General features: G+C 36.7%; 1 protein-coding gene across 1 annotated transcript in view; it reads left to right on the forward strand.

Moving 5' to 3' along the window:
• The window catches only part of CTNNA3 (catenin alpha 3), a 1,824,697-nt gene that overhangs the window by 1,612,714 nt on the left and 184,494 nt on the right, over positions 1-27,489 (forward strand). The window contains exon 13 of the mRNA XM_028109632.2: positions 20,841-20,933. Coding sequence (XP_027965433.1) covers positions 20,841-20,933 — 93 coding nt within the window. The remainder of the gene's footprint in view (positions 1-20,840; positions 20,934-27,489) is intronic.

Genomic DNA, 27,489 nt, shown 5'->3' on the forward strand with positions numbered 1-27,489 from the left:
CCTCAATGCCTAATGGTATTACGAATTAAGCTTAAATGGCTTAAAAAGAGTATTTTATAGAAATTGTGGCATATATCTGTGTTCTTAGGGTGCCTCATGAGTATTATAGAATGTCTGGAGACTAGATTTTTATCTTTATTTCTCTGTTTTGCCTTTGGATTATTCACACCCTTGAAATGTGTCTAAAAAATTAATTTCTTTCTTAGAATTCATTGATTCTTACTATACTTCTCTGGAAATGATTAGAAGGAGAAGGGAGTTTAACTAAATAAGAATCACACTTCTTCTAGCTCTCTGCTTTTGGTGTGAAATTTTGAAGGATTAGGAGTAACAAACAGGGTCTCTCTCTTTAGAACTTCTAGGGTCTCTCTGTCATCCTGGCAGTGAGTTAGCGGGGATACTGGTTTGTACCCTGCACACAAAGGAGTGACTGCTCAAAACCTTACCTTCTCCTGAAGATCTGCAGCTGCTTTAAGCATTGTTATCTGGCATGCAATTACAAGATCCTTGTATTTCACTAGTAAGGCCATTTTCAGAACCACAAAACCCCTGTGTAACATATCCCAGGGACTGTCCTGGCCCCTCACTAAATTACTAAGAAAAAGCCCCTTTCCTGGAGTTCAACCCAGGATATTCCATCCTAGTCTGATCCAAACATTCTCAAGGATGATTCAAGACTGGGCCCTCCTGCCTTGGTGTCCCACCCAGAGCTGTGCAATGTTTGCAGTGCCCATGCCCTTTGCTTGACAAACATGTGACCACACTGGGAAGAACAATTGTGCTTCTCTGTTGTAATATGAAAAATATTATAATTTACATGTATTGAATACTTTTATAGAAATAGATAGGAAAAGGTGGGAAAACCTCTCACTCCCCAAATTTAAAACTGACTTGTAAAGCTTATAAACCTAGAGTTGGGAAACTCTGAACACTCATATGAAGATTTTCTCTTAACTCATTAGCAGGTTTATGTTATTAATAATAAATCAAACTAAGAGTACTGTAGTCAAAGGACCTTTCATTTAACAGAGGAAAATCTAAGTCCGTACATATTGTAAGCCATTCATATGAGATATGAGTGGCTCTCAGGAGCTGGACAAAATGCCAGCAAGGTATAAATGGCATCAGGGGTAGTCTTGCCTATAAATATTTCCAGATTTATAGCCTTCTGTGTGAGGAACATATTGTGTGAGGAAATACATTGTAAATAAATGGAAATTGTACTCCACTAAAGTCAGAAAGGGGAAAATACAGTTTTATTTCTTCCCAACATTTCTGCATCATGGTATCTCTAAGTGTGCAGCCATAAATCTGAGATGAATCTCAAGAAATAGTATAAAAGATTTCATTGCTAATCTGTCAGATTTTAGAATTTCCTTCATTCAGTCGGCAGGAGAAAATCACAAAGGGCAGAGGCAGACAATCTGACCAGAAAGCCTGGGAGATCTTTGGCTTCCCTGGTCCTTTAGTGCAGGAATCTGAAATCCTGAAAAAATGAAGATTAAGTAACTTTCATTCAGAGAGAGTAATGTATAAAGATCCAGATGTCTAATCATTGCCCGTCAGTCCTGAAAATGAGGCTTATGATCGTCAAATGGACAAATTACATAAAGAATTATCGTAAATTATTTTTGTTTTCTCTGCTTTAACAAAATACAAACCTTTGACCACATGGAAATAGCTTTTCTTCAGCCATTATAGATTTTAGCAACCATTATATCATTGATCAAATGTATTCCTTATTTAAAATTGATGCTCTTACTTGTAAAATAAAAATTATTATGTCATAATGTAGTTTGGGGTATTAAGTGAGATAATACGGGTAAAGGGAACTGTCAGGTTCCTAATCCACAGTCCTTGCTCAATAAATAGTAACTAAAATAATTATTCTGGGGGTGCCTGGGTGGCTCAGTTGGTTAAGCGGCTGCCTTCGGCTCAGGTGATGATCCCAGGGTCCTGGGATCGAGCCCCACATCGGGTTCCTTGCTCCATGGGAAGCCTGCTTCTCCCTCTCCCACTCCCCCTGCTTGTGTTCTCTCTCTCTCGCTGTGTCTCTCTGTCAAATAAATAAATAAATTCTTTAAAAAAAATAAAAAAAAATAAAAAAAAATAATTATTCTGGATCTTGAGCTAAAGTTACAAACATGTCTTTAAAAAGACAAAATTGCGGGGCACCTGGGTGGCTCAGTTGGTTAAGCGTCTGCTTTCGACTCAGGTCATGATCCCAAGACCCTGGAATCCAGCCCCACGTGGGGATCCCTCAGTGGGGACTCTGCTTCTCCCTCTCCCCCTGCCCTCCCCCCCTCCAGCTTGTGCTCTCTCTCTCAAATGAATAAATAAAATCTTAAACACAAACACACACACACAGAACTTTAGAGAGGTTTTTTTGTTTTTTGCTTTTAAGTCATAGAGGGTTGAATGAAAGAAGGCCCCTATCTAGCTACATTGAGCACTGTTTTAAATTGGGTGTAGAGAATTATAAGCAATAAAATTTATTGATTTTTAATGTCCACTGTTTAACTATGCATTAGCAAAATTAGGCCAAAGACTAATTAATAAAGATCTTTGTTTAATTAAGAAACTTGACATAATTTTAACTGTTGACCTCTACTTCTTGAGCTACTGTGTTTTACTGAATCTTCCAAAAAAAATAAATTACAGGCCTCTGTGTTGGTCACAGAGGCCTTGAGTGGGTAGAGCATCTGGTTTTCTAGTTGAATGATATCTCCAGTCACATCATGTATATAGGATACCTGAGTGAACTTTTATGTGGAAAATGTACTCCATAGAGAGAAACACAAAATGTATGAAAGCCACTATCCTTCTCACCTGGGTTATTTTGCAGCTTCTGGTATATAGTTTCATTTGATTAAGGTAACTACAAACATTTGCAATTCCTCCCATTTTGAACCATTTCTCACATCGTTTCAGATCTCTGCTGCCCTCTTGCTCTCTCTTCTGACTTTCTTTTTTACCTTTAGTGTGGCTTTTAAAAAGAAGACACTTTCAGGTTTTAAAAATTATTTCACACTTTCTCCGAGTCCAACTTAGCTTCTTTAAGAGTTGATTCTTCTCAGTGTTTTCAATTATCTAACAAAACAAAATTTAGGTAAAAGTAAAAGGTGATACTACTTAATGATTTCTTAATTATATTTACAGCTGTCCCCCAATTGATATTCATAACATACTTTAATAATTTTCATATATCTTACTCATTGAGACTTTACAGTCCTTTCACATATAATGAAATGAGTCCCATTTTTACAGAATGAGGAATCTAGACTTCAGAAGTTTAAAGTAACATAATCAACATTACCTAGTCAGTAAGTGGTTGAACCAGGACAAATCTTCTAACAACCTGGTCTAATATTCTTTATTTAGTATTCCAAGAACATTATTAGTTAGACATAGTGGGTAATATTTCTTGACATTAGGTAGAATGACATGATAAGTGATATTTATGTGAGTGTTTACTCTTTTTTTATAGCAAACTTATAATAGAGGTATATCAAAATTAAAGTTTAATATACTTCCCCAATGACACACAACTAATCTGTGGTGTATCAGAATTGGAATTCATTTTGTTTTTCATTCTGTTGTGCATGGTCTACTGCAATCTTAGGGAAGAGAGAAAAAAAGAGAAAGTTTTAGTGAGAACCTACTATGTGCCCTGAACTGAAAAAGAGACTTTATAAAGCTAGTTTCATATAAAAATGAAAAGTGTGGCTTACATTATGTATATACAGAGTTAAATCCACATCTATCAACTGGATTGACCATAATAACACCTTGATGAAGAAGAGGTAAAGTGTAAAACATGAAGAAGGCAGGGATAGCTATCTTTATTTTATGGTACATGAAACCAAATACCAAATAACCTTTCCATAGTCAGAGAATAAATAAGTGATATTATCCCATTGCATGGGGAAACCTGTTTGATACAATATCAGTTCTTTATTGGTCATCCTATAATTAGCAACTACCACATTATCTGGCATTTTAATGAATGCGTATTAAATAAAACATTAATGAACGAAGAAAGAGCAAGGAGGAGAAGCTAGTTATTCTGACTTCTTGCCCACAAACACTAAACTTATTCCTTATTAAGTTCAATATATAATAGAGTTCTTTTTTTTTTTCCATTATACAAAGAGTGCAGAGTTGAGGTCTAAAATGAAAGCAGTATTTTAACAGTCTAATCCCTTAGTAGGATCAAAAGATGCTTAAGCAACATGAGGAATAAAAAAAAATTATCTACAAGATCCTGGAAAATCTTGAGGTGTACTGACTCTACTGTTAACTTTAGTATGTAGCTAAAGCAATTTGTAAATATTAGTGATAAAGTAATACAGGGCAGCTTGTAGAGTCTAGCAAAACAAATCAAACAGGATATTTTGTATAAACCAAAAAGGTTTCCACTGTGCAAATAAAGATGCATGTTGATAGGAGAATATGAATAATATTTTTCAATATTCATGAAATTTTGACCAAAACTCAGTACACAGAATTTAGACTATATTGCATTAGTTTCATAAAGATGATGCCTTCCTATGATTGATGACAGTCCCATAACACCTAAACATGCTACACTTCATACCTAGTTAATAATCCATGAATATCTTCTGAATGTAAACTATGTCTATTTAAAAATGTTCTCTTTTTGAATATTAATAAGAAGCAAAGTTTGATACCTTCAAACTTTAAAAGAATAGTGTCACACATACACACACATACATACACACCCCACAGTCACTGAGATTAATTAAATCAAAGTCAATTCTGTTAGATAAAATATGGCATACTATTTCACCTTGCCACACTGATAGCAGGGATCTGGTTTCCAAAGTATATTGTCTCTCCGATTATAAAACTAATTTTAGACCAATGTCTCCTTTCCAGAGGCCATATATTATTTCTTGTTCTGGACAGGGAATGAGATCTGCAGGGAAAAGGGATTTTTAAGACAGAACAATGTTAGAAAAAGAAATGATCGGCATACTGAATTATTTCAAATAGGTAGAAGATAAGAATAAAAAATGAGAATTGAAAAATAAAACAATAGTTCAGCTGAAGAGTGCTTAGGATCTTTTTGGTCGGGCTGTAAAAAAAAATGTTTGTTTATACATAGTCTATGTTATTGTTATTTTTATTTATTGTATAACTTCAGTGTTATAAATAGATGACAAATTAATATTGTTCATCTAAAGATAGAGAGTGGCTTTTTGGTTCTGGTGACATCTAAGACTACTTCTGGTAAATAGGGATAAAAGGGAGAAATAACGGAAGGGAAGTTACTTGGATAAAAGACAAAGTGACACATCATTAAAGCAGATAAAATACAGTAGATGCCTTCTGTATTTATTACAATGAACATTTGTAATTGCTATTTTATTATTTTACTGTTAGGGGTTTTTTTACAGTTTATATTAATAAGCTTTATTCAACATAAGGAATACCACTGAGCAAGAAATTCTATAGAGTATAGTTAAAATTTTCTATTTTCCTTTATTTGTATATTATATATATTATATTTGAGTATCTTTACGATGTTAAGTTTTTTGGTGTTTTTTCTCTCTCTCTCTCTCGGTGCGGGGGGTGTAAAGAGGATTGTTATTATTTTTTTTCCCTTTAAATTTTTTTGTTATGTTAATCATCATACATTACATCATTAGTTTTTGATGTAGTGTTCCATAATTCATTGTTTGTGCATAACACCCAGTGCTCCATGCAGAGCGTGCCCTCTTTAATACCCATCACCAGGCTAACCCATCCTCCCACCCCCATCCCCTCTAGAACTCTCAGTTTGTTTTTCAGAGTCCATCCTCTCTCATGGTTTGCCTCCCTCTCTGATTTACTCCCCTTCATTCTTGCCCTCCTGCTATCTTCTTCTTCTTTTTTTCTTAACATATATTGCATTATTTGTTTCAGTGGTCCAGATCTGTGATTCAACAGTCTTGCACAATTCACAGTGCTCACCATAGCACATACCCTCCCCAATGTCTATCACCCAGCCACCCCATCCCTCTCACACCCCCACCACTCCAGCAACCCTCAGTTTGTTTCCTGAGATTAAGAATTCCTCATATCAGTGAGGTTATATGATACATGTCTTTCTCTGATTGACTTATTTCACTCAGCATAACACCCTCCAGTTCCATCCACATCGTTGCGAATGGCAAGATCTCATTCCTTTTGATGGCTGCATAATATTCCATTTGTGTATATATACTACATCTTCTTTATCCATTCATCTGTTGATGGACATCTTGGCTCTTTCCACAGTTTGGCTATTGTGGACATTGCTGCTATAAACATTGGGGTGCACATACCCCTTCGGATCCCTACATTTCTATCTTTGGGGTAAATACCCAGTAGTGCAACTGCTAGATTGTATGGTAGCTCTATTTTCAACTGTTTGAGGAACCTCCATACTGTTTTCCAGAGTGGCTGCACCAGCTTGCATTCCCACCAACAGTGTAGGAGGAGGGTTCCCCTTTCTCCACATCCCCGCCAACATCTGTCATTTTTTGACTTGTTAATTTTAGCCATTCTGACTGGTGTGAGGTGGTATCTCATTGAGGGTTTGATTTGGATTTCCCTGATGCCGAGCGATGTTGAGCACTTTTTCATGTGTCTGTTGGCCATTTGTATGTCTTCTTTAGAAAAATGTCTGTTCGTGTCTTCTGCCCATTTCTTGATTGGATTGTTTTAAAATGAACTAAACATATAGTCACATTAGTCATATACAAGAGGAAGTCTAGGTATATAATTATCTTTAATTCTGCACATTTAACCCAAAGTTTGATGATAACTTTCTGAAATAGCATGGACCAACTTCTGCTTCCATGTCAAGGATTAAGCTCTCCAAAGTGAAAGTGTACTAGTACCTAAGCTGTGATTATTAGATAGTCAGCATGGGTAGAATTATTTCCTGGTGGGAACTAAAGGTGGGCGGGAGAGAAGCCTGACTCTCTAGGCTTCAAACCATGTACATATACGCACACACACATGTGCACATGGAGATCTGCTTCATAACTTTATGATTTAGTCAGAATAGTTTCATATTACCTTGTATTGTTGTTAAGATTAACATCCTATAATTTTATTTAAGAAAGGGTTTCCACTACCAAGTTTTTTGAAAACCATTGCCTTGAATGAAGTAAAAAAAAAGTTTAAAGCTTGGTTTGATATTTTATAAACAAGTTAAGTGACAGAAAAATCACATTGCTCTTAGAATATATTGTCATTCTCATCAGTGGTCTTTTCCTATTCATGTCCACACAGAAAAGCATGCAGTTGGCATTATTCTTACTAAAAGTGTACTGTTTCTCACCTCTAAGCACCCCTGGTGTGATGACCCATGGATTAGATGCCTTAATTGAAGCTCATTTTTGGTAACAGTTTCACATTTAAAATTAACATTGACAACAAAAATTGAACATTTTGATTAAATATGTGGTCCCTCACTATGAATTGAAATCCATTTTATTAAATAGCAAAAAAGTTTAGATATTAATTGATTAAACATGAACTTACAGTATTCTTCCTTTCATGGACTCATCTGATGTAACTTCAGGTTGCATAGTCCCACTGATAATTATAGTCTTGGGCTAAGCAAACAACTGCTACTTCAGTAATATATGTCTAGATAGGCATTTGAATAAGTAAATGCAAATTTTTGACTGCATTATGGATGTAAAGTTGAATCTAATAAACTGTGCATATTAAAGCATACAATTTGATATGTTTTATAGACAAACATATATAGACTGGAAACTATCACCACAATCATGATAAGAAACACATAGATCAAAATCTAAAACTGTAATCTAATCATTCCTTCCCCCTGACCCAAATGACCAGCAATCTGATTTCTGTTCCTGTAGGTTGCTTTGTAATTTCTATAAGGTTGTATAAATAGAATTATACCATAAGTACTCTTATTTGGCTTCTTTCACTAAGCATAATTATTTTGAGATCCATAAATGTTACTTGTATCAATAATCCATTCCTTTTCATAGCTGAATAATATCATACTGAATGGACATATGGTTGGTTATATCAGCCCTCTGATGAATATCTGAGCTGTATCCATTAGTTGGCTATTACAAAACTAGCTGCTATGATTATTTGTGAGCAAGTCTTTGTGTGAATATATGTTTTCATTTCTTTGGGTTAAATATCTAGGAGTCAAGCAACTGGATTCTGTTGAGGAACACGTGAACATTTTTTAAACCTAATTTCCCTACTAGGTTTGCCTCTACCACACATCCTAATTCCATTGATCAGGACAGATCTGTGTAGAAACAGCACGGTGCATTTGCCATGAGCTAGTTTCACAACCACTTATATCTGATGACACCTTCATAATGATGTAGTCACTTGCCTCTACAAATAGGCCTTTTAGTTTGGGGACTTAAAAATCCCTTTATATAGAGAGTATAATTCTTCCTTAGGGGTTGTCCAAATATTTGTTTTGTTGCATTCGAGTATTCTATTTTATATATAAGCTGCCAACTTAAGCTATTTTTTCTACTAGTGTAGGGAATTCTCCTGTCCCATAAAGCAAACTTCAATCCAATAACCCTGAATAATATGTACAAAACTCTAATATAGATCTGAATTACTGTCTTACTGAGCAACATCTCCTCAGTAATGTGGAACTTCTTTCATATTTTTCCATTTTTTAGTTCAGTGAAATAGGAGTGTCAGGTTTGGACACCTTTGCCTTACATAATATCCATGGCTGGAACACACCAGGCAGTTTTTTGCTTTATTACCGTGCCTGCGATTACTTTGCAAATCTAGATAAATGAATTTGGTTAGGACCGTTGATATTATACCTGGCTGCCTTAAAAATTTCTGGAAGTAAAACATTTCCTGTAGGTTAAATATATATATCCTCTACTGGGAAATCAAACCACAACTTTCCTTTCCCTCAAGATCTTTGTTAAGGAATGCTCTGTAAGGAACTCCTGGGTGGCTCAGTTGGTTAAGCAGCTGCCTTTGGCTCAGGTCATGATCCCAGGGTCCTGGGATTGAGTTCCGCTTCGGGCTCTCTGCTCAGCAGGGACCCTGCTTCTCTCTCTGCCTGCCGCTCCTCCTGCTTGTGTTCTCTCTCTCTCTCTGACAAATAAGTAAAATATTAAAAAAAAAGGAACACTCTGTAAAACCAGTTTCCAAGACACTGAAAATGTGGTACATGACATAATGAAACAAGGGCTCCTACACATCCACAGAGCTAAAAAGGACACCATGGAATATGGGGACATAGCATGGGAGCCAGTTATGGGATATTTCTCTGTTTCTGCTATCACAGCCTTCTGTAGTGTTTGCTCTGATAATGAAGACATATGCTTCAATTTTCCTCTCCCTTATTGAAAGCTTTTGTCTGTGTCCACATCAGCTTTGAGTATCATGCCATGTTGATAGACCTATTGCAAAGTAACCAGGCCAGCTCCCCTTGCAGTGAGTTTTTCAATCTTGCTCTTTTTTTTTTTTTTTTAATGCTGACATATCCTTGAAATGGCACATTCAACCTGAAGCGGATTTTCTCATAACACTTATTACTTGTTTTCCCCCTGATGATAAAGGTAGTAATTTATTGTAAAATTTTAAAATAAAACAATTACGAAGAAGAAAAAGTGCATATAATAGTACACAACTCTCTGTCTCATATATATGCAATGTTTTATTTTATTTTATTTTTTTAAAGATTTTATTTATTTATTTGACACAGAGAAAGAGAGAGAGAGAGTGAGCACAAGCAGGGGGAGTGGCAGGCAGAGGCAGAGGGAGAAGCAGTCTCCCCACAGAGAAGGGGAAGCCTGATGTGGGACTCGATCCCAGGACTCTGGGATCATGACCTGAGCCGAAGGCAGTCGCTTAACTGACTGAGCCACCCAGGTGCCCCTATACGCAATGTTTTATATAATTAGAATATATATGTATGTCTACATTCAGTTAAAAGTATATTGAGTGCATTTTCTTTACCATTAGATATTCTCTGAAACTCTTTTACTTATTTATTTATTTTGAGAGAGCAAGAACACGCACGTGAGTGAGAGTGGGGGTGGGGGAGGGGAGGGGCAGAGGTTGAGAGAGAATCTTAAGCAGACTCCGTGCTGAGTGCAGAGCCCAAGGCGGGGCTCAATCTCACAACCGTGAGATCATGACCTGAGCTGAAATCAAGAGTCAGACACTTAACCGACTGAGCCACCCAGGCACCCCTCTGAAACTCTTATTTTAATATTTTTAGAATAGCTTTTTTGAAACAGAAAAATTAATAAGTTTTCAGTTAGATAACCTCTTGTCAGCTGTCTATTCTAAGGGTAAGAACACAAATTCACATATAGAGAGTCTGTTTGGCACAGAGTTTGATGGAAAAGTGAGACTTTCCTCACTCAAATACAGTAGAATTTGTCTGGTCTTCATGGTAGCAGTGTTCATACCAAAAGTTGAAGGTCAGGGTGGTGGTTAGTCATCTGTGGCTGTCGTTACTACTCTCACAGTTCCTCCTGCCACCACCATCATTACTGCCACCTCCACAACTCTTGTCATTACTGTTGTATTGTTTCCAACAACAGCACACCTCCCCCCCACAGAGCAGGGGGAGTAATTGTACTGCCGTAATTTATGGCATCATCATCCCCTGCCTATGAAGAACCATCTTCCTATGTGTCCTGGATAAAACAAGTTTAAAAAAAGTTGTCTCAAACCTCTTGAGAGGTAACAAGTCAAAAGGGACTTGTGATCTAAAGTTGCATGCAGCATTTCAAAAGGGTGTCTTGCTACTTCAAATTTTTCTTAAAAAAATATTCATTTGTTTCAATGTTCATTGTAAACAAACCTGCGATAGACTTGTAGAGTGAACGATAGAATTGAATGGGATTTTTAAAATCAAAGTTCAGTCCTTTTCATTTACTTCTGAAGAAGTTGAGTTCTCATCAAGTGAAGTATCTGTTCAAGGTCACAAGCTATTAAAGGGAGCATTTGACTTAGAACCAGATTCTCAGTCTTTATAATATGTTCCGCCACAGTTCTTGCCTCAATGTAAGAACTTTGGCAAGATACTTACCCTAGGTTTTCTGCTCATAATTTGGAAATTGAATATAAACTCACAACTCTGTCCAGAACACATTTAGTCGTTTTGCTGATTTGTATAGCTTAATTCATATAGAACTTGAAAAAAATAAGAAAAAAAAAAAAAGAATGACTCAGGAGCATTTTTTTTTTTTTTTTCAAATTTATTGGCACACTTTTGCTCATGCTAGGGACCAAAACTGAATTCATCTCAAGTTTGGTATAACTTGAAATCAGGGTGCCATCCTGAGAAATAAGCAGTATTTCTTTTAGTTGAGTTTCTAAAAAAAATATATGGTTCAAGGTAGGTGGCAGTGGAGCAATGAAGAAAGGCTGAATCATCTATTTGCTCCAGATGCCAAGTTTACTGAGGTCTAGAAATTATATCCAGCAGAGGGAAGAGGAGATTAAGGACTGACCTACTGGTGTGCTGCTGATCACAATCCCTAAATACCTGGCCTGCCTTGCTCTATAAGCAGTATATTCCTGCTGTTTGAAACTTATTTTCTAGACTTGTAAATTTTAACTACTCAGTTCCCACATTTACCATGCATTTGTGTCTACCACGCTGGCTCATAAAATAAGCACAGGACCTACTTTGAGGTAGCTGTTTATTAACTGTGCAATATTGGATAGGTTTTGTTAACTCCAGGGCTCAGTTTCCTCAACTACGGTATTAAAATGGTAACATTTGCCTCTTCAGATTTATTGTTAAGATTGAAAGAGAAAAGGAATGTTGAATAACCCAACAGAGTGCTGTTAATGAATAATATTAAGACCTTGATTAAAAATGATTACCTCACCTTTCTGTTCCCAAAAGAAGAATGTCAAGGATCCTGACCTGAATCGGGATGTTTCTCATACTTGAACTTTCCAAAAATATGTTTCATTCAAACCCTATTCTTCATGGCTTCATTAGTCTTTCATATCTTCATTTAAACGTCAAGCTGGAATACTTCTTATGACAGTTTCCTTGAATTAGATATGCAGTCCTGGGAATTAGAGCTGGATCACCAGCTCATTTGGTGGTTGAATAAATACCACGATATTGATGATGCCACTTTCATTTATGACCCTCTTGTTGATTTGCTGTGTGCTTTTCTACTATTATTAGCCTCATTGGTGTCTTTGGAAGAAAGGCATGACTGCCACAAGCTTCCTGATAGAAAAAAGGATTAAGGCTAAAATATACTTTACCCTGTGTGATTCTATCATTACTTGAGTCCTCAGAAAGTCTTTATATAAATTTAAGTGATTGTAATGATCACCCCTTATGATAATCATCATAATCCAGGCTCAACCATAAGACCTTTTCTATGATCCACTATTTGATGTTTGCCGGCCTGGATTGGTTTTTAAGTAGCAAACTAACAGAGAAACTTATTTCATAGAAAATATATGAACAACTAAGATTGTGTCTCCTCTGTCAGCAATATTCTACATGTTCAGGATTTATCTGTCCAGATTGTCTTATTTGACTACATGTTTAATTATATCCTCTTATACACTGTAGATGTATTCTTTCCTCTTACAGACATATTTTTTTTTTATATTCTGCAACTTAGCTTTGTCAAACTGTATTTCAATTGTTGTAGCCTTTAAGGGATATAATATTCACCCAGGCTTCTTAGTTTCACCATATGGAATAATTTATATGGTGTTATATTCTTAGCATATTGGAAAAGAAGAAATGGCTTATGAAACATAGAGGGATGATAATGGTACCTAGAGGCCATTTTGAATTGTTTTTTGAACGATTATAAGAAGAAAATCTACCAATGATCTATCATGACAAATAGAGATATATGTCTTTATTTACATCATTCTTTATTTCCTCCTCTATTTATTTTCTTCCTTGTATAAATTCACTAAAAACCATATTTATTGTGTACCTACTTTTTGCCAGGATTTTGTTAGGCACTGGAGTTATAAAACATAATAATACTAGATGCCTTCTCATTCCTTGTGTGAGTGAGCAGATACATGTATTCAGGAGATGAATATAGAAATACCATATTTCTAAGTGTTATGATGAATTAGAGTGAATTTGGCTCAACTGGAATCAATGGATTTACCAGATCTCTTCTAGTATTGAGGTTTCCTAGTACTGAGGAAACATTTCATCCACATTAATGTTATTTTTTCAGTTTAAGCATGAACTCATAAAATCTTAAAATTTGAGGGACTTACAGAACATATCAAGTTTTACATACTTCCCATCCCGATTATAAAGATGAGAAAACTGAAGCATAGAAAAATTATGACATTTGTCTAACAACATACAACTAATTGGTGACAAAGTTAGAATGAAAACCCAGGTATCCTAACTTCAAGTTCATTAATCTACCACAATAGCACAACCCCACCAGCTTTCTGATAATACAAGAAATGTCTTCCCAGGTTAACCAGAGGTACTTTACACTCCTTCCCTTCTTCTGCCTGATATTTCTAAGGAAATTTCTCTATGTCTTACTATTCAATCTCAGTCTCAAACCATGTAACTCTAGCGAATATCTTTTATTTCCATTTAATATCCTTACCCTTTATCTCTCTTGAGGGCAAGGATTATGTTTTATTTGCTCAAGGTCCCCAGAATCTAGAATAATAGCCTGTTTCTATGTATAAAAAAATAGACACTCAAATATGTTAGTTGAGATGACTTAATTTGATTTTTTTAACCTCTTTAATACTGATCAAACTTGGACTATCTCTGCATATCTTTAGGTAATCATTTCTTCATTACTAATAAAAGTTGAAAGAAGTACACAGAATGAAAGCAGCTCATTAAATGCTGGCAGTATAACGGTGACCAAGTTCGTAATTTTATTTTCATAAATCTACTGAGATAGTCTTGCAGGTGTTTGGTTGGGACTAAAATGAATAAACAGTGCCCTCTTCTGTCTGGTAACCATAATGATGCTATGTGGGGTATGAATTTCAGTCTACAAACTCAGATGTAGAAGAAAAAAATGACTTTTTATTTGTATATTCTCTAAGTTAACCTGGTTTTACCTTTGCTCATGGGAATTTAAACATAGTCATTGGAACTTTCCTTTACCTCTATCACTTGTGTTGGACCAGGTGAACCAAAGTTCTAGATCAGTAGGTCTCAAACAAGGGTGATTCCTCCCCCCTCCCCACAGCAGGGGCAGAGGGACATTTGGAAATGTCTACAGATACTTTTGATTGTTACAACTTGGGAGGCTTCCTACTGCATGTAGTGGGTAGAGGCTAGGGATAGTGCTAAACATCCCACAATATGCAAGATAGTCTTTTGCAACCAGAATTATTTAGAGCAAGATGTCCATAGTGCCAAGTTTGGGAGACTCTTTTCTAGAGGCTTAGACTATATCAAGACATCAGAAAGACCCATCAATTACTTGTCATTTTCCCAAATTGGTTACCAATGAAATACCCATTGTCCTAGCCCATGTAGCTCCTTCAGGTTTACTACTTGCTGTTTCCATGATACTTTATGGGAAGACATGAAACTCTGGTCTGAGTTTAGAAGATGATGTTTTCTCTGAAGTCTTTTTACATCCATACTGAGCTTTTAATGGGATATGTAGACATCTTCCTAGTCTTCCAAATCTGAGAATTTTGAGCTCATGGAAGATCTCTCTCTCTACACAAAATCTATTATTTCTAATTTCCATAGTCTTTATTTAAAAAAAAATGAAATCCAGGAATCTTTGCCTCAAACTTTCCCTTAAGCAAGGAATCATTAAATTAACACTTACTGAAGGCAGAAGGGAAAAAACTAAACATTACCCTATAGCTCAAAAATGTTCCTGGACATTCTTTTGACATTGATACCAAAGCTTATTAGTCATTAAATCATTTACCTCTTTATTCAGTTAGGATATTTTTATTGAGCATATAGTGTATTTTGTTTCAAGGTGCTCAGAGTGGTAAACAAAACAAACAACATCCTTATTCTCATGGAATTTATGTTCTAATGGGATAAGACCAAAACATACTTCCTCTTAAAAAAAGAAAAAAGAACAAGAAAAGAAAAATATAATTTCAGGTTATAATCATAACGAGAGAGCTAAAGAAAGAAATACAGGGTAATGTAATAAATAAATGAAGTAGGGGAAGCGATTACTTTCAGATAGACCAACCAGAGATGACTGGATAGGGCTGAAGATAGCCCATTTGGGCTCCCATGGGGAGGAGGGTCCAGCCATGTCAGGCAAGAAAGCAGTAGATACAAAGAGCCAAAGAGCCTGATATGGAATGAGCAGATGAGTGGGACATGTTTGAGGAATAGAAAAGGTGCCTGTGTATGTGATTTCAGCAAAAAAGCCATCTTAGTTTTCTATAATTTGAAATTATGTATTAATATATCTAGTCCTCTTATAAAATGTATTTTAATTCTAGGCTCTTCACGTTGACATTCCAAAATCATTGTGTGCTGTCAGCTCAGCTAGGAGGACCTGACTGAGCATGCTATTCCCACTGCCTGCTTTGGAAGAAGACTCCCCATAGCCCCCTTCCTAACAGCTTCCCTGAGTGTCAGACTGTTGCTGATACCGCTGGCGCAGTTACTCTGTATTAGTGATCCAGTGGTGGATGGTCAGAGAAATATGATTTACGACTAACTCACATGTAGGATTTAGAATTCAACCTGAATTTGAGAGGAAAATGTCAAGCATGACTCCTATTCCGAGACTACGTTTGACTTCTGTTTTTTTTTTTTCTGTTTTTTTCTTCTTTCTCTTCTTTTCTCTTTTCCTTTCCTTTTTTTTCTCTTCGATGACCACAAGTTTCTTTCTTACAAATTTTAATGTTAAACATTTACAAAGTCTGTGCTAGTGAATTTTTATGTATAATAATACTGCATACTGTCTCACTAGGAATGCTGAAAGAATGAGATAAGGTCTGTAGAGATAATTAAGTACCTTGGGAAAAATGATATATATATATATATATATATATATATAAATATAAATGCAGTCATTTCTATCTCAGTAAGTATATATATATACATTAAAACCACCAATTTATTTTGACCCTGAAGTTTAATGTACCACTATAGTTTATTGCAGCTTCAGTTTCTATATGAAAACCTCAACCTGAATATTTCCAAGTTCTATCTTTTCTGGCCTCTTTTGCATAAATAAAGTGGGGCCTTATAATAAAATTAATAATAATTTATAATAATCATAAACAGTATTAAACTTCAGTACTTTCTAGTCACTGAATAATATTCCAGTTCATCATCTTATTTTATCCTCACAATGACCCTAAGAATTAGGTAATATTTTTGCCATTTTACCAGTGAGGAAACTAAGCTAATTTCAAATCACTTTGAGCTCCCTAAGAAAGGCTTCACAGCAAGAGTTAAAATAGAAAGACATGAAATACTTTTCCTGAATTCTGATATGAGAAATAAATGAGTAATGACTGAGTTTATTAACACTCTTTCCAGGGCAGGGGCTGGGGGGAGGATATCTTCCTCTTGGTTTGGTTTAGAGACAGCCCAGCTCAGAGAGGGGAAGTCATTTCCATTATCACTGAGAATCTATGTGAGAGTGAGTCTTTGCTGGGACCATCTTAAGGGGTAATTTTACTCTTATGCAATGAGTAAAATCAGATCAAAAAAGATCTTTACTTGGACTTTAGAAGAAAGCAATATGTGTGGAATTATATTAAACCCTGTGTAGCATAGCACAACAGATAACTCAAAATGGGTTGAATGTAACTAGAAGCAGCTAGTAAATATCAGATCAACAAAGAATAACAAATTTGGAGTAAAATGGAGGTATCCAAATTTCTACAAATGTTTTATCCAAAAATATAAAGGGTTTTGATGGGATGAAAGATAGAACAGTGGAGGAAGAGGAAAAAAGCAATAGAAACAAACTAACTTTTCCTGCATTCCAGCTAGCTATCTATGGGCTAAGCAATTCCTACTTAAAGCATCTTAGTACAATTGAGCCTCACCACAAACTTCAGGGTTAGTTATTATTATCTAAAACTTTGTTCTCATGGACCCTGGGAAACAAACTGAGGGTTTCAGTTGGGAGGGGTTGGGGAGAGGGGGTAACAGCGTGATGGGTATTAAGGAGGGCATATGCTGTGATGAGCACTGGGTGTTATATGTAACTACTGAATCAATGAACACTACATCAAAAACTAATGATGTAATATACAGTGACTAACTGAACATAGTAAAAAACAAACACAAAAACAAACAAACTTTGTTCTGAGGAAACCAATATTTAAAATGGTACACAAAATGCCAAAGCCCCACAATCACTAATCAGAGGGCCAGAATTCAAATTTAGGTCTGTATTACTCAACATAATTGGGTCTTTCCACTACATGATACTGCTCTAAGACAGTTGGTATCCCCTCCCCTAGAATGAAAACTGATTAAACACACAAACACACACACACACACACACACACACACACACACACACACACAAACACACACCTTCCAAAGTTACTGGATGCATAGAAGCAAGCTGTGTATAATATAGCGTAGACCTGCCTTCCTCCTCCCTGTCACAGTGTTTGCTCTGTTATTATTTGTCTTCAGCCCTGAAGGAGTTAATGTCACCTCAAAAGTGATTAGAGTACTCCTATTTCTTTCTTAGTTTCCACTTAAACAATAACATTGTATATTCAGCTTTTTATTTTTGCAATACCAGCCAACTGCTTGCCTTACAGAATGCAAAATGCTGCCAGCAAATGTTTTGAACACTCCCCCATTGATTTTTTTCCTGAAAAGAAGAGGTCAGTCTTATGTTAAAGACAAAAACAAAAACAAAAACAAAAACACTAAAGGATGTGGGCATAAATGGTAGGCTTATCTCTTCCTGCAGTATCACCAACAAAAATGGTACTTGTGACTTCTGACAGCAGCAGTTGTTCTCAGTTTCTGTTAAATCACTTTATTTTGAGTTGACTAAAATACTGGAGTCAATGATGAAGTTATATGTCACTTCATGGTAGAGTATAATCCAAGTAATTAACAGCAGACATTTATAAGGAACAGATCACAGTAGGGACACCAGGCAGCCGTCTGTTGCAAAACAACAGGACCCAAGAAAAGAAATTTGATAACTGAATTTATTCAGCTGTTTCAGGGGCTGGTGATGTATCAAGGAAGGAAATTGCAAAGATTCTTTCTCAAGAATACTGTGGGAAGAATACACAAAAATGGCTAATAATAAAACACATGATTGTGTAGAAATTCCACAGTGATGAACTCATGTTATTAATGCCTAAGGAAAAAGAATAAATTGCCCTCTGAACCTAGCTGCACATAGTCTCTGCAAAGAGGAGCTGCATGTAGAGATAAACATACACAACAGTTACTCAAATGTATCAGAGACCTTGGCAAGAGGGGGGACTATTAATATCCAATAGGAGTCCCTTGACATAAATGGAGAGGGCTGAGTGATGCTCAGGGCAAGGGTTAGAAAGCAAAGAAAATACTGGTTAAAGATCCATGAGATGGGAACGAATCTGAGGCCGTTAGGGTAGGAAATAGGTAGTTTTGCTCCACAGTGTGAGCTAATTATGGCAAGTTCCCATCGTTGGAGTTGTCCCAAGGGAAGGTAAACTCTCCACATCTCTGAAAATAAACAGAGGGCCTGTGTACAGAGCAAGGTTTAAGGGAAACCAGGGCTGGACAGAGAAGGAAACCCCTGCCCTTGCCCAGTTTTTAACAGCCAGGTGTAGAGATCTTCCACTTCACATTTGGTTGCTTTTCATGAAACCTGTTTGACTTCTGGATTTCTTACCAAGGCTCTGTATTACATGAATCATACATAATTTAAATGAAAACAAATATCAGATTAATTCTTGTTAAGTACTTTTTTTTCAGTTATCTCTTTTTTAAAAATTTTTTGTTATGTTAATCACCATATATTACATCATTAGTTTTTGATGTAGTGTTCCATGATTCATTGTTTGTGCATAACACCCAGTGCTCCATGCAGAATGTGCCCTCTTTAATACCCATCACCAGGCTAACCCATCCCCCTACCCTCCTCCCCTCTAGAACCCTCAGTTTGTTTTTCAGAGTCCATCGTCTCTCATGGTTCGTCTCCCCCTCTGACTTACTCCCCTTCATTCTTCCCCTCCTGCTATCTTCTTCTTTTTCTTTTTTCTTAACATATGTTGCATTATTTGTTTCAGAGGTCCAGATCTGTGATTCAACAGTCTTGCACAATTCACAGCGCTCACCGTAGCACATACCCCACCCAATGTCTATCACCCAGCCACCCCATCCCTCCCACCCCCAACCGCTCCAGCAACACTCAGTTTGTTTCCTGAGATTAAGAATTCCTCATATCAGTGAGGTCATATGATACATGTCTTTCTCTGATTGACTTGTTAAGTACTTTTACTTGGATTTGCAATAATGACAGCTATCTTTACATTATTGCCCCAGTGAGATTAAGGAGAAGAGATTAAGTGAGATTGGATTAGATACTTAAGATTAGATGAAGATTAAGATTAGATACTACAACATAAAACAAAAAAATTTTGAAATACGGAAGATGGAAGCACAGTAGAGGTTCGGTGAGGACAAGTGTTTGCTGTTGCCATTGATATGCTTTGTTTTGCTCATATCCAACATTCTTTTCAGCTATCACTGATAATTTTGCTTCATCCATTCAAAAAGTATGGATGTACTTCATTGTAATGATATGACGCTAAGCAGGGCAGACCCAGTCCTTACATCACAGGGTAAACAATGACTGGCTGCTTGATTCAGCAACAACACTGCAATCAAGTCTGGTGAACATCAGAACAGTGGAAGTGGAGAGGTCAGGGAAAGCTTCACGGAGGAATCCAACCCCATCCAGCTCTTCCTGAGCCAGACACCACACAGATACAAGATGTTTAAGCTGAAACTGAAAAAAAGAAACAGAAGTAGCTTAGCTAACACTGAAGTTAAAATATTTATTATTTAATTTCCTAGAAAATTTAAATTCTTAGTAATTTTTGGTGCCATATCATGTCATACAGTTTTAATTAGAATTATCCCATCTATTTATCACACGTGAACAACTTGGTTTGTGATGACCACATAGGGATAGCCAAATCGCTATTCACCCCCAAAATACTTCCTCCTGATTATTTTGCTTTCTTTTTCTTTCAAAATTTATTGGGATATAATTCATATACCCTAACATTCAGCATTTTAAAGTGTAAAACTGGGTTACTTTAGTATATGCACATGATCATGCGATCATTACCACTATCTAATTCTAGGACATTGTGAGTATCCCAAAGGGAAACTGCATACCCATAAGCAGTCATTGCCCACTCCCTCCTTCCACCTCCTTTAAGAACCACTAATCAAATTTCTGTCTCTACAGTCTTGCCTATTCTAGACATTTCATACAAATGTAATCACACAACATGTGGTCTTTTGTGATTGAGTTCTTTCACTTATCATAACATCTTCAAGGTTCACCTATGTCACAGCATGTATCAGTACTCCATTTCTTTTTATAGCCAAATAATATTCTATTCTATAGAGTTTTGTTTATTCCTCAGTAGATGTATGTTTGAGTTGTTTCCACTTTTTGGCTATTATGATTGGTGCAGCTATGAACATTTCTTTTTACAAGTTTTTGTGTGGACACTTATTTTCATTTCTCTTGGGTATATACCTAGGAGTAGAATTTCTTGGTCATATTGGTAACTCTGTGCTTTCTTCTTGAAGTACTGCCAGACTTTTTTCCATTTTGCATTCTCACCAGCAATACTTTGCTTTCTTTTTATAGACCCCGGAGGAACTGGAGGATGTTTCTGACTTGGAGGAGGAACATGAGGTGCGCAGTCACACCAGCATTCAGACTGAAGGGAAAACTGACCGGGTAAGTAACCTCCCTGGGAGGAGAGCTGTAGGCTGTGCCCTCTTCTTGTCAATCAGACAGCCTCTCACAGGTGGGACTCCAGGATCTAGAGATGGTTTTGCAAAAACCCAGGAAAAAGAGCTTCAGAATGCAGGGGCCACAGCATGAGGGGAATTACTTCCTTGACCTTGAAAACTTCCTTGATCTTTGAAAACAGCGAGACAATTTCTGGTTAGGTAGTAAATCACTACATGCCACTTTTGATCTTTATAGCAGTCATGGAAATGAGGAATTGAATTGTGTACACATTTGTTTAAAGAGAAAACAAGAAGTTATAAGTATACTCTGAAATTCTAGGAAAAAAAAATTCTGAGAAACTACCCCTATACTTTTCTTCCTTTCTGCAATGCCACCTTCTCTTACCTTCAACACACAAACGCGCACACACACACACACACACACACACACACACACACACACCCCTCCAAATGCTAACCAACTTCTGAATTACTCTGAGGTATTGTATTTCACTTTACTAATACCCTTATACCCAGTGCTTGGGAATCTGTGAAAGTTTGGTTTCCTAGCCAATGATAGCTTGCAACTGCAGACCAGACTGCAGAACTTGGGTCTGACAGCCAGGCCGTAGAACATAGCAACTAAGACTGCCCTAGAACACATCTGAATTAGCCATTTCCTTACTGTGTCACCTGGGAAACTCACTCAGCCTTTCTCTAACTTGGTTCCCTGATTTATAAAGTGAGGATACTACAAGTACTCTCTATATGTGGATTATTGTGGGAATAACTCAGCTAACTAGTAGAGCACTCAACACACTGCTTAGCTCATAGTAAGTTCTCAATAATCATGAGTTATTATTTGTAGTTGTCGTAGGGATAGTATAATTATAATCACCATTATTACTACTATTAATTAGTTAAATTCAGTGGCATTACATTTGGAGATGGATAGGAAAAGATAAATTTAAGAAAGTTCCATGTGTTCAAATGTTCAGATTACTTAGAACTGATATATATTAGTCACAGCACCTGTGTTTTATTAGAAATGGTGGTTTTCTTGAGTTTCCATTCCTTGCTGATTATTCCCAGCTGGGTTATTCCCAGCCCTCTATAGAGAAGCCAGTTCATATTGGGAACTGTCTGGGGGCACCCAGCATCTGAAAGAAGTTTCCTTCCAATCTAGTAGGCATCTTTGGTAAGAGCTCAATTTTTCCAAATGGCAATGGAATGGGAAATAAATTTTGCTAATGGCATAGTTTACTTATGCTTTCAGGTAAGTGAGTGAGTGGTTCACTTCGGCTGGCGGCTGAGCCATGGAGGTGGAGGGTGGTTGTCAGGATTTACAAAGTAACTGATAGGAGGAAATTTTGTTAAAATAAATGTACCTTAGAAAGATGCTGGGATTAGGATAAACATGCCATAGTTCTCATTCCGGATCATCACATGTAGACAATGAAGCCTTGGTTAAGACCTTAAGACTTAGAAACTTCAAGTTTCTTTAACTGAAAATGAGAAAAATAATATCATACCTTCTCACAGCATTATTGATAACTTCAAAGAAGATAATGTAAATAAAAGTGTTTTATAAGGCTTAAAATTTATATGCTAAGAAAATAAGCTTATTACTACTATTTTGATTTGTGTTTTTGTTCTTGGCTGGGGTTACAGGCCAGCTAGATGGCAACCTGACTATTGTAGGTTTAGAAGTTGATGATCTCCATGGTCCTGGATCTTAAGAATCTTTCATAGAAGCCACTCTTTCTAACCATGTAGAAATCACCCTGGAGCTGCTCTGTATTCTGGATTTGTGTTCCACTGTGCACAGCTCCCAGACAGGGCAGTTCATTTGGAATGCCCCTGGGCAATACCCTCACTACTGTCTCATGGCAAGATAGATCCCTAAGCATCAAATCTACTGGAAGCAACATTATATTCAACCTGGCCACTCTCTGCTCTAGTAAATCTCTCCTCATAAATTCCAAGTAGTTTAAATTTTCTTCACTTCCTGCCTTGAGGCTTTTCTGAAATTGCTGTGTGGAATTCCTCAGGAAGCTGTTCAGATATTCTAATACATACACAATCTTATGTGAAGCATTAACACTCCACAGAGCAACCTTGATGAATACTCTTATATTCCCTGGATGGGCCATTTTGCATTTTCCATAGGTCTTCAAAGGATTCCCAGGGGGATCAAGCCACACCTCCCACCACGGTGAACAGCTTGATAATATACCTTTGGATTTGCTCTCCTTTTTTCTTCCCTGATCCATTTTTCCCAGGCTCCTGGTTCAGTTCCCCAAGATTTCATCCCAGAATCAGCTACCTTCCATTCTTAGGCTCTGCTTTTGAGGGAAAACAAGAAAAGATAGTCACAGTATATAAACTACTTAATTATCACATTAACTTTGCTATATTGATACATTATCCCGGTTTTACTAATAAGATCACTGAGGCGCAGATTTATATAACTTGTCTAGTAAGTGGGTTATGTTTTCAGACAAAGAACTTTGGTGATTACCACATCAACTCACTTAAAACATAGAGTTAGTGGAATGAATCTTTTACTAAGAAGCAAACAAATCACCACCACCACCACCACAATAAACTTGATTCGCCATCAATGGAATGAAAGGATGCTGGTCTGAGAACTGGAGGAAGGATACAAATTTTCTTTTATAATTTAAATAATGATTATCATAAAGCGTGGACGATTTAACTCAAATAAGAACGTCTTGTTGAAAATCTGATTCGTATCAACAAAACCAAAAGACAACCGACAGAATGTGAGAAGATATTTGCAAATGACATATCAGATAAAGGGCTAGTATTCAAAATCTATAAAGAACTTATCAAACTCAACACCCAGAGAACAAATAATCCAATCAAGACAGGGGTAGAAGACATGAACAGACATTTCTGCAAAGAAGACATCCAAATGGCCAACAGACACATGAAGAAGTGCTCAACATTACTCGGCATCAGGGAAATCCAAATCAAAACCTCAATGAGATATCACCTCACACCAGTCAGAATGGCTAAAATTAACAAGTCAGGAAACGACAGATGTTGGCAAGGATGCAGAGAAAGGGGAACCCTCCTACACTGTTGGTGGGGATGCAAGCTGGTACAGCCACTCTGGGAAATAGCACAGAGTTTCCTCAAAAAGTTGAAAATAGAGCTACCGTATGACCCAGCAATTGCACTACTGGGTATTTACCCCAAAGATAAAAATGTAGTGATCCGAAGGTGTACATGCACCCCAATGTTTATAGCAGCAATGTCCGCAATAGCCAAAGTGTGGAAAGAGCCAAGATGTCCATCAACAGATGAATGGATAAAGAAAAGTTAGTATACACACACACACACACACACACACACACACACACACACAGACACACACACACACACGGAATATTATGCAGCCATCAAAAAATGAAATCTTGCCATTTGCAACAATGTGGATGGAACTAGAGGGTAGTATGCTAAGTGAAATAAGTCAATCAGAGAACTCACTGATATGAGGAATTTGAGAAACAAGACAGAAGATCATAGGGAAAGGGAGGGAAAAATGAAACAAGATGAAACCAGAGAGAGACACACCGTAAGAGTCTCTTAATCTCAGGAAACAAACTGAGGGTTGCTGGAGTGGAAGGGGGTGGGAGGGATGGGTGGCTGGGTGATGGACATTGGGGAGGGTATGTGCTATGGTGAGCCCTGTGAATTGTGTAAGACTGATGAATCACAGACCTGTACCCCTGAAACAAATAATACATTATATGTTAATAAAAAATAAAAAAAAATCTGATTTGTGAGTTTATTCCTACAGATTCTGTGCTCACGGTAGACCAGCTCAAACTATCCCCCACCCAAACCACCTGAGCAAAATGGTCATGTTTAGGCAGGTTTTATGATATCTCTCAGACATCTGGCACCCCTAATAGACCCCATATTCTCTATAATTATACCTCTATGCTTATCTTTCTATGTTCAGTCTCCTATCCATTTGAGACTTTATCTCTGTATTCTATCCAGCATTTCTGAAGTTTGCATCCATTGGACTGAGTATACATTTTGACACATTTCCCAGATACCATCAGGATGAGAAGATACCATAATATTTTGAAGTGAATTCTGTTGAGAATTTTTTGGATATTCATGCCATGCTCAATGAGGAATTTCTGGTCACTGAACAAGACATGTGTTTGGGTTCCTTTTTGTTTGCTGCTAAATGCCTTTTTGGTTCTTGGCTTATGCAGACTCTGCTATATGGAACATGCAGTAGAACCAATTTCAGGCACTGTTTAGTAAAGGAGTGACAGTTATTTATTATCATTTTACTTTCTGCATCTCACTCCTAGTGCCTTTGGCTTAACATCATCTGTTATTGCTGTCATCAGTGGCAAATGCCACTGGGCATTGTAAAGGTCTATAACCAACAAGTAATGATTTAGAGTCCATGGTCAATGAGAGTAAAATACTAAAAGACCAATAGTGTATGCCTTATGAAGTAGCAGAGGGACAGCAGTGGAAATTAGTGATTATCTTAATTATTAAACAGGAATACTCACTGGACCAGTACTGTGGTTATATCCAATAATCAGGCATTCCACAGTGATACCCGAGTATGATTTTGCTATAGGTTTACAGAACATTCTTTAAAGATCTCATTGTTTATTCTGTTCATGCTCTTAGCAAGGATAAAATAGAAATCTTTTATCTTAAAAACTCAAATTTGAAAGAGACATGAAAATAGACTCCTGTTAAGATCATCAAATTTCTAAACGTACTGATAATAAGACTTTTTGGTAAGTCCTAAAAGCTTTCTAAAAGATTATACTAAATACACACTAACTCATATTTTCTATTTAAACAGAACAGGGCCAGTTATCATTTAACACTTTATAGCTTACAGAATATTTCCAAATTGGTGTCTTACATAACAAATCCCTGGAGTTTTTCTTTTTCCCTTGATTTTACTAATTAGGGAATTTAACTCAAAGAATTTCAGTAGTATATGCAAATCATGTAGACTGGAACCAAATCCCAGGTCTTCCAGCACGAACCACACTCTGTCCAGTGTAGCACACTTGTAAATTGGGTAGAATCTCACCATACCTTAAGACCTCATTGCCCACCTACTGTTACAGCCAGTATTAAGGAGTTGGCATTATTTATCTACTAGAAAAATGATTCCTGAAACTGAAGACCATAAACTTTAAGTATCAGATCTGCTTAAGCCTCACAAGTTTTGAAATGTCTCAATGGTATAATCTCGCATCAGTAACAAAACCATTTTGTTGGTTACCATTTAGAAACTACATGGTGATGCCCAGACCTTGTCAGTCTCTCCCTGGTGGATCACTTCACCTTGATGAAATGGAATATTAATCAGATAGAGTCAGATAGTGGTAGACCTTGTAGGACAACAATCCTGGGTCTCCAAGCACAGAATCCAGAAAAGAGAGGCAGTTACTCCTCAGTCTCTTATCACATTGGCCTCTGTGATATTTCAATAGAAGGAGCATTCTAATTTCTAGATTTCCCCCCTCATTTATTATCTGCAGTAGGGGCAGCAGGAAATAAATAGCATCAGCAGGGTGGTGGCTAAAAGTATGTTTCTCATGCCTATCTGGAGTTTTAGAAAGACTTAAGAAATTATGGGGCACCTGGGTGGTTCAGTCTGTTAAGTATCTGACTTGATCTGAGGGTCGTGAGTTCAAGCCCCATGTTGGGCCCCATGCTGGGCATGGAACTTACTTTTAAAAAAAGACAATAAAATAGATTGAAAGAGAGTTTTGTGAGTGGAATGGTTGAGCAAGTGACTCGCCTTTGCTAGCATTGCCTTATAATATAGAAGTGTATGAACTTGGGAGTCATATAAGCCTTGGTTCAAATCTGGGTTCCACCCATTACTATCCATATGATCCTGGAAAAGTTAGTTTACATTTCAAAGTGCTTTCTCATCTGTAAAATTGTGATGATAATAATAATGATAGTATCTATTTTATAGTTGTTCTTGAAGATTAAACTAGATACATGAAAAATTTCAGTTCAGTTCTTGGCACATAGGAAGTGCTCAATCAATTTTGATTTTTATAAAAAATGAATTTCGTGGTAAGTCTAGACTTGTGTGTTATTGTTATACTTTGACTTCCTTTTGAGTAGCTCAAGAAGCTTTGTAAATAAAAGTCTCAGTCTTCTAGTATGAGACTCCTTTGGTTTCTTGGTTTTGTGGTGAAAAACATTTTGACATGCTGGAAATTCTATTACCAAAAGTCTTTTGAAGTAGGGTTGTTTTTTTTTTTTTCCCCACCAGGAGGAGGACTTATCAGAAACTGCTTCAATATGTTAGAAGGAAGATGACATTAATGTGATTTTTAATGATGCTGGCCCTTTATGTATATCTAATTCACATACATAATGTAGAACTGAAATAGTGATCACAAAAACCAACTCTTGATAGTAGGATAAAACAGAAAATTTGACACAGTAATTGTCAAGTTTGTATTTTCTTTATTGAATGCCCTGCCCTGGGAGTTTTACTTCTTTGTGGAATA

The sequence above is a fragment of the Eumetopias jubatus genome, unplaced genomic scaffold (assembly GCF_037043125.1).
Source record: "Eumetopias jubatus isolate StellerSeaLion01/CBP00866 unplaced genomic scaffold, mEumJub1_p1.0 scaffold_17, whole genome shotgun sequence".
In the NCBI taxonomy this organism is placed as follows: Eukaryota; Metazoa; Chordata; class Mammalia; order Carnivora; family Otariidae; genus Eumetopias; species Eumetopias jubatus.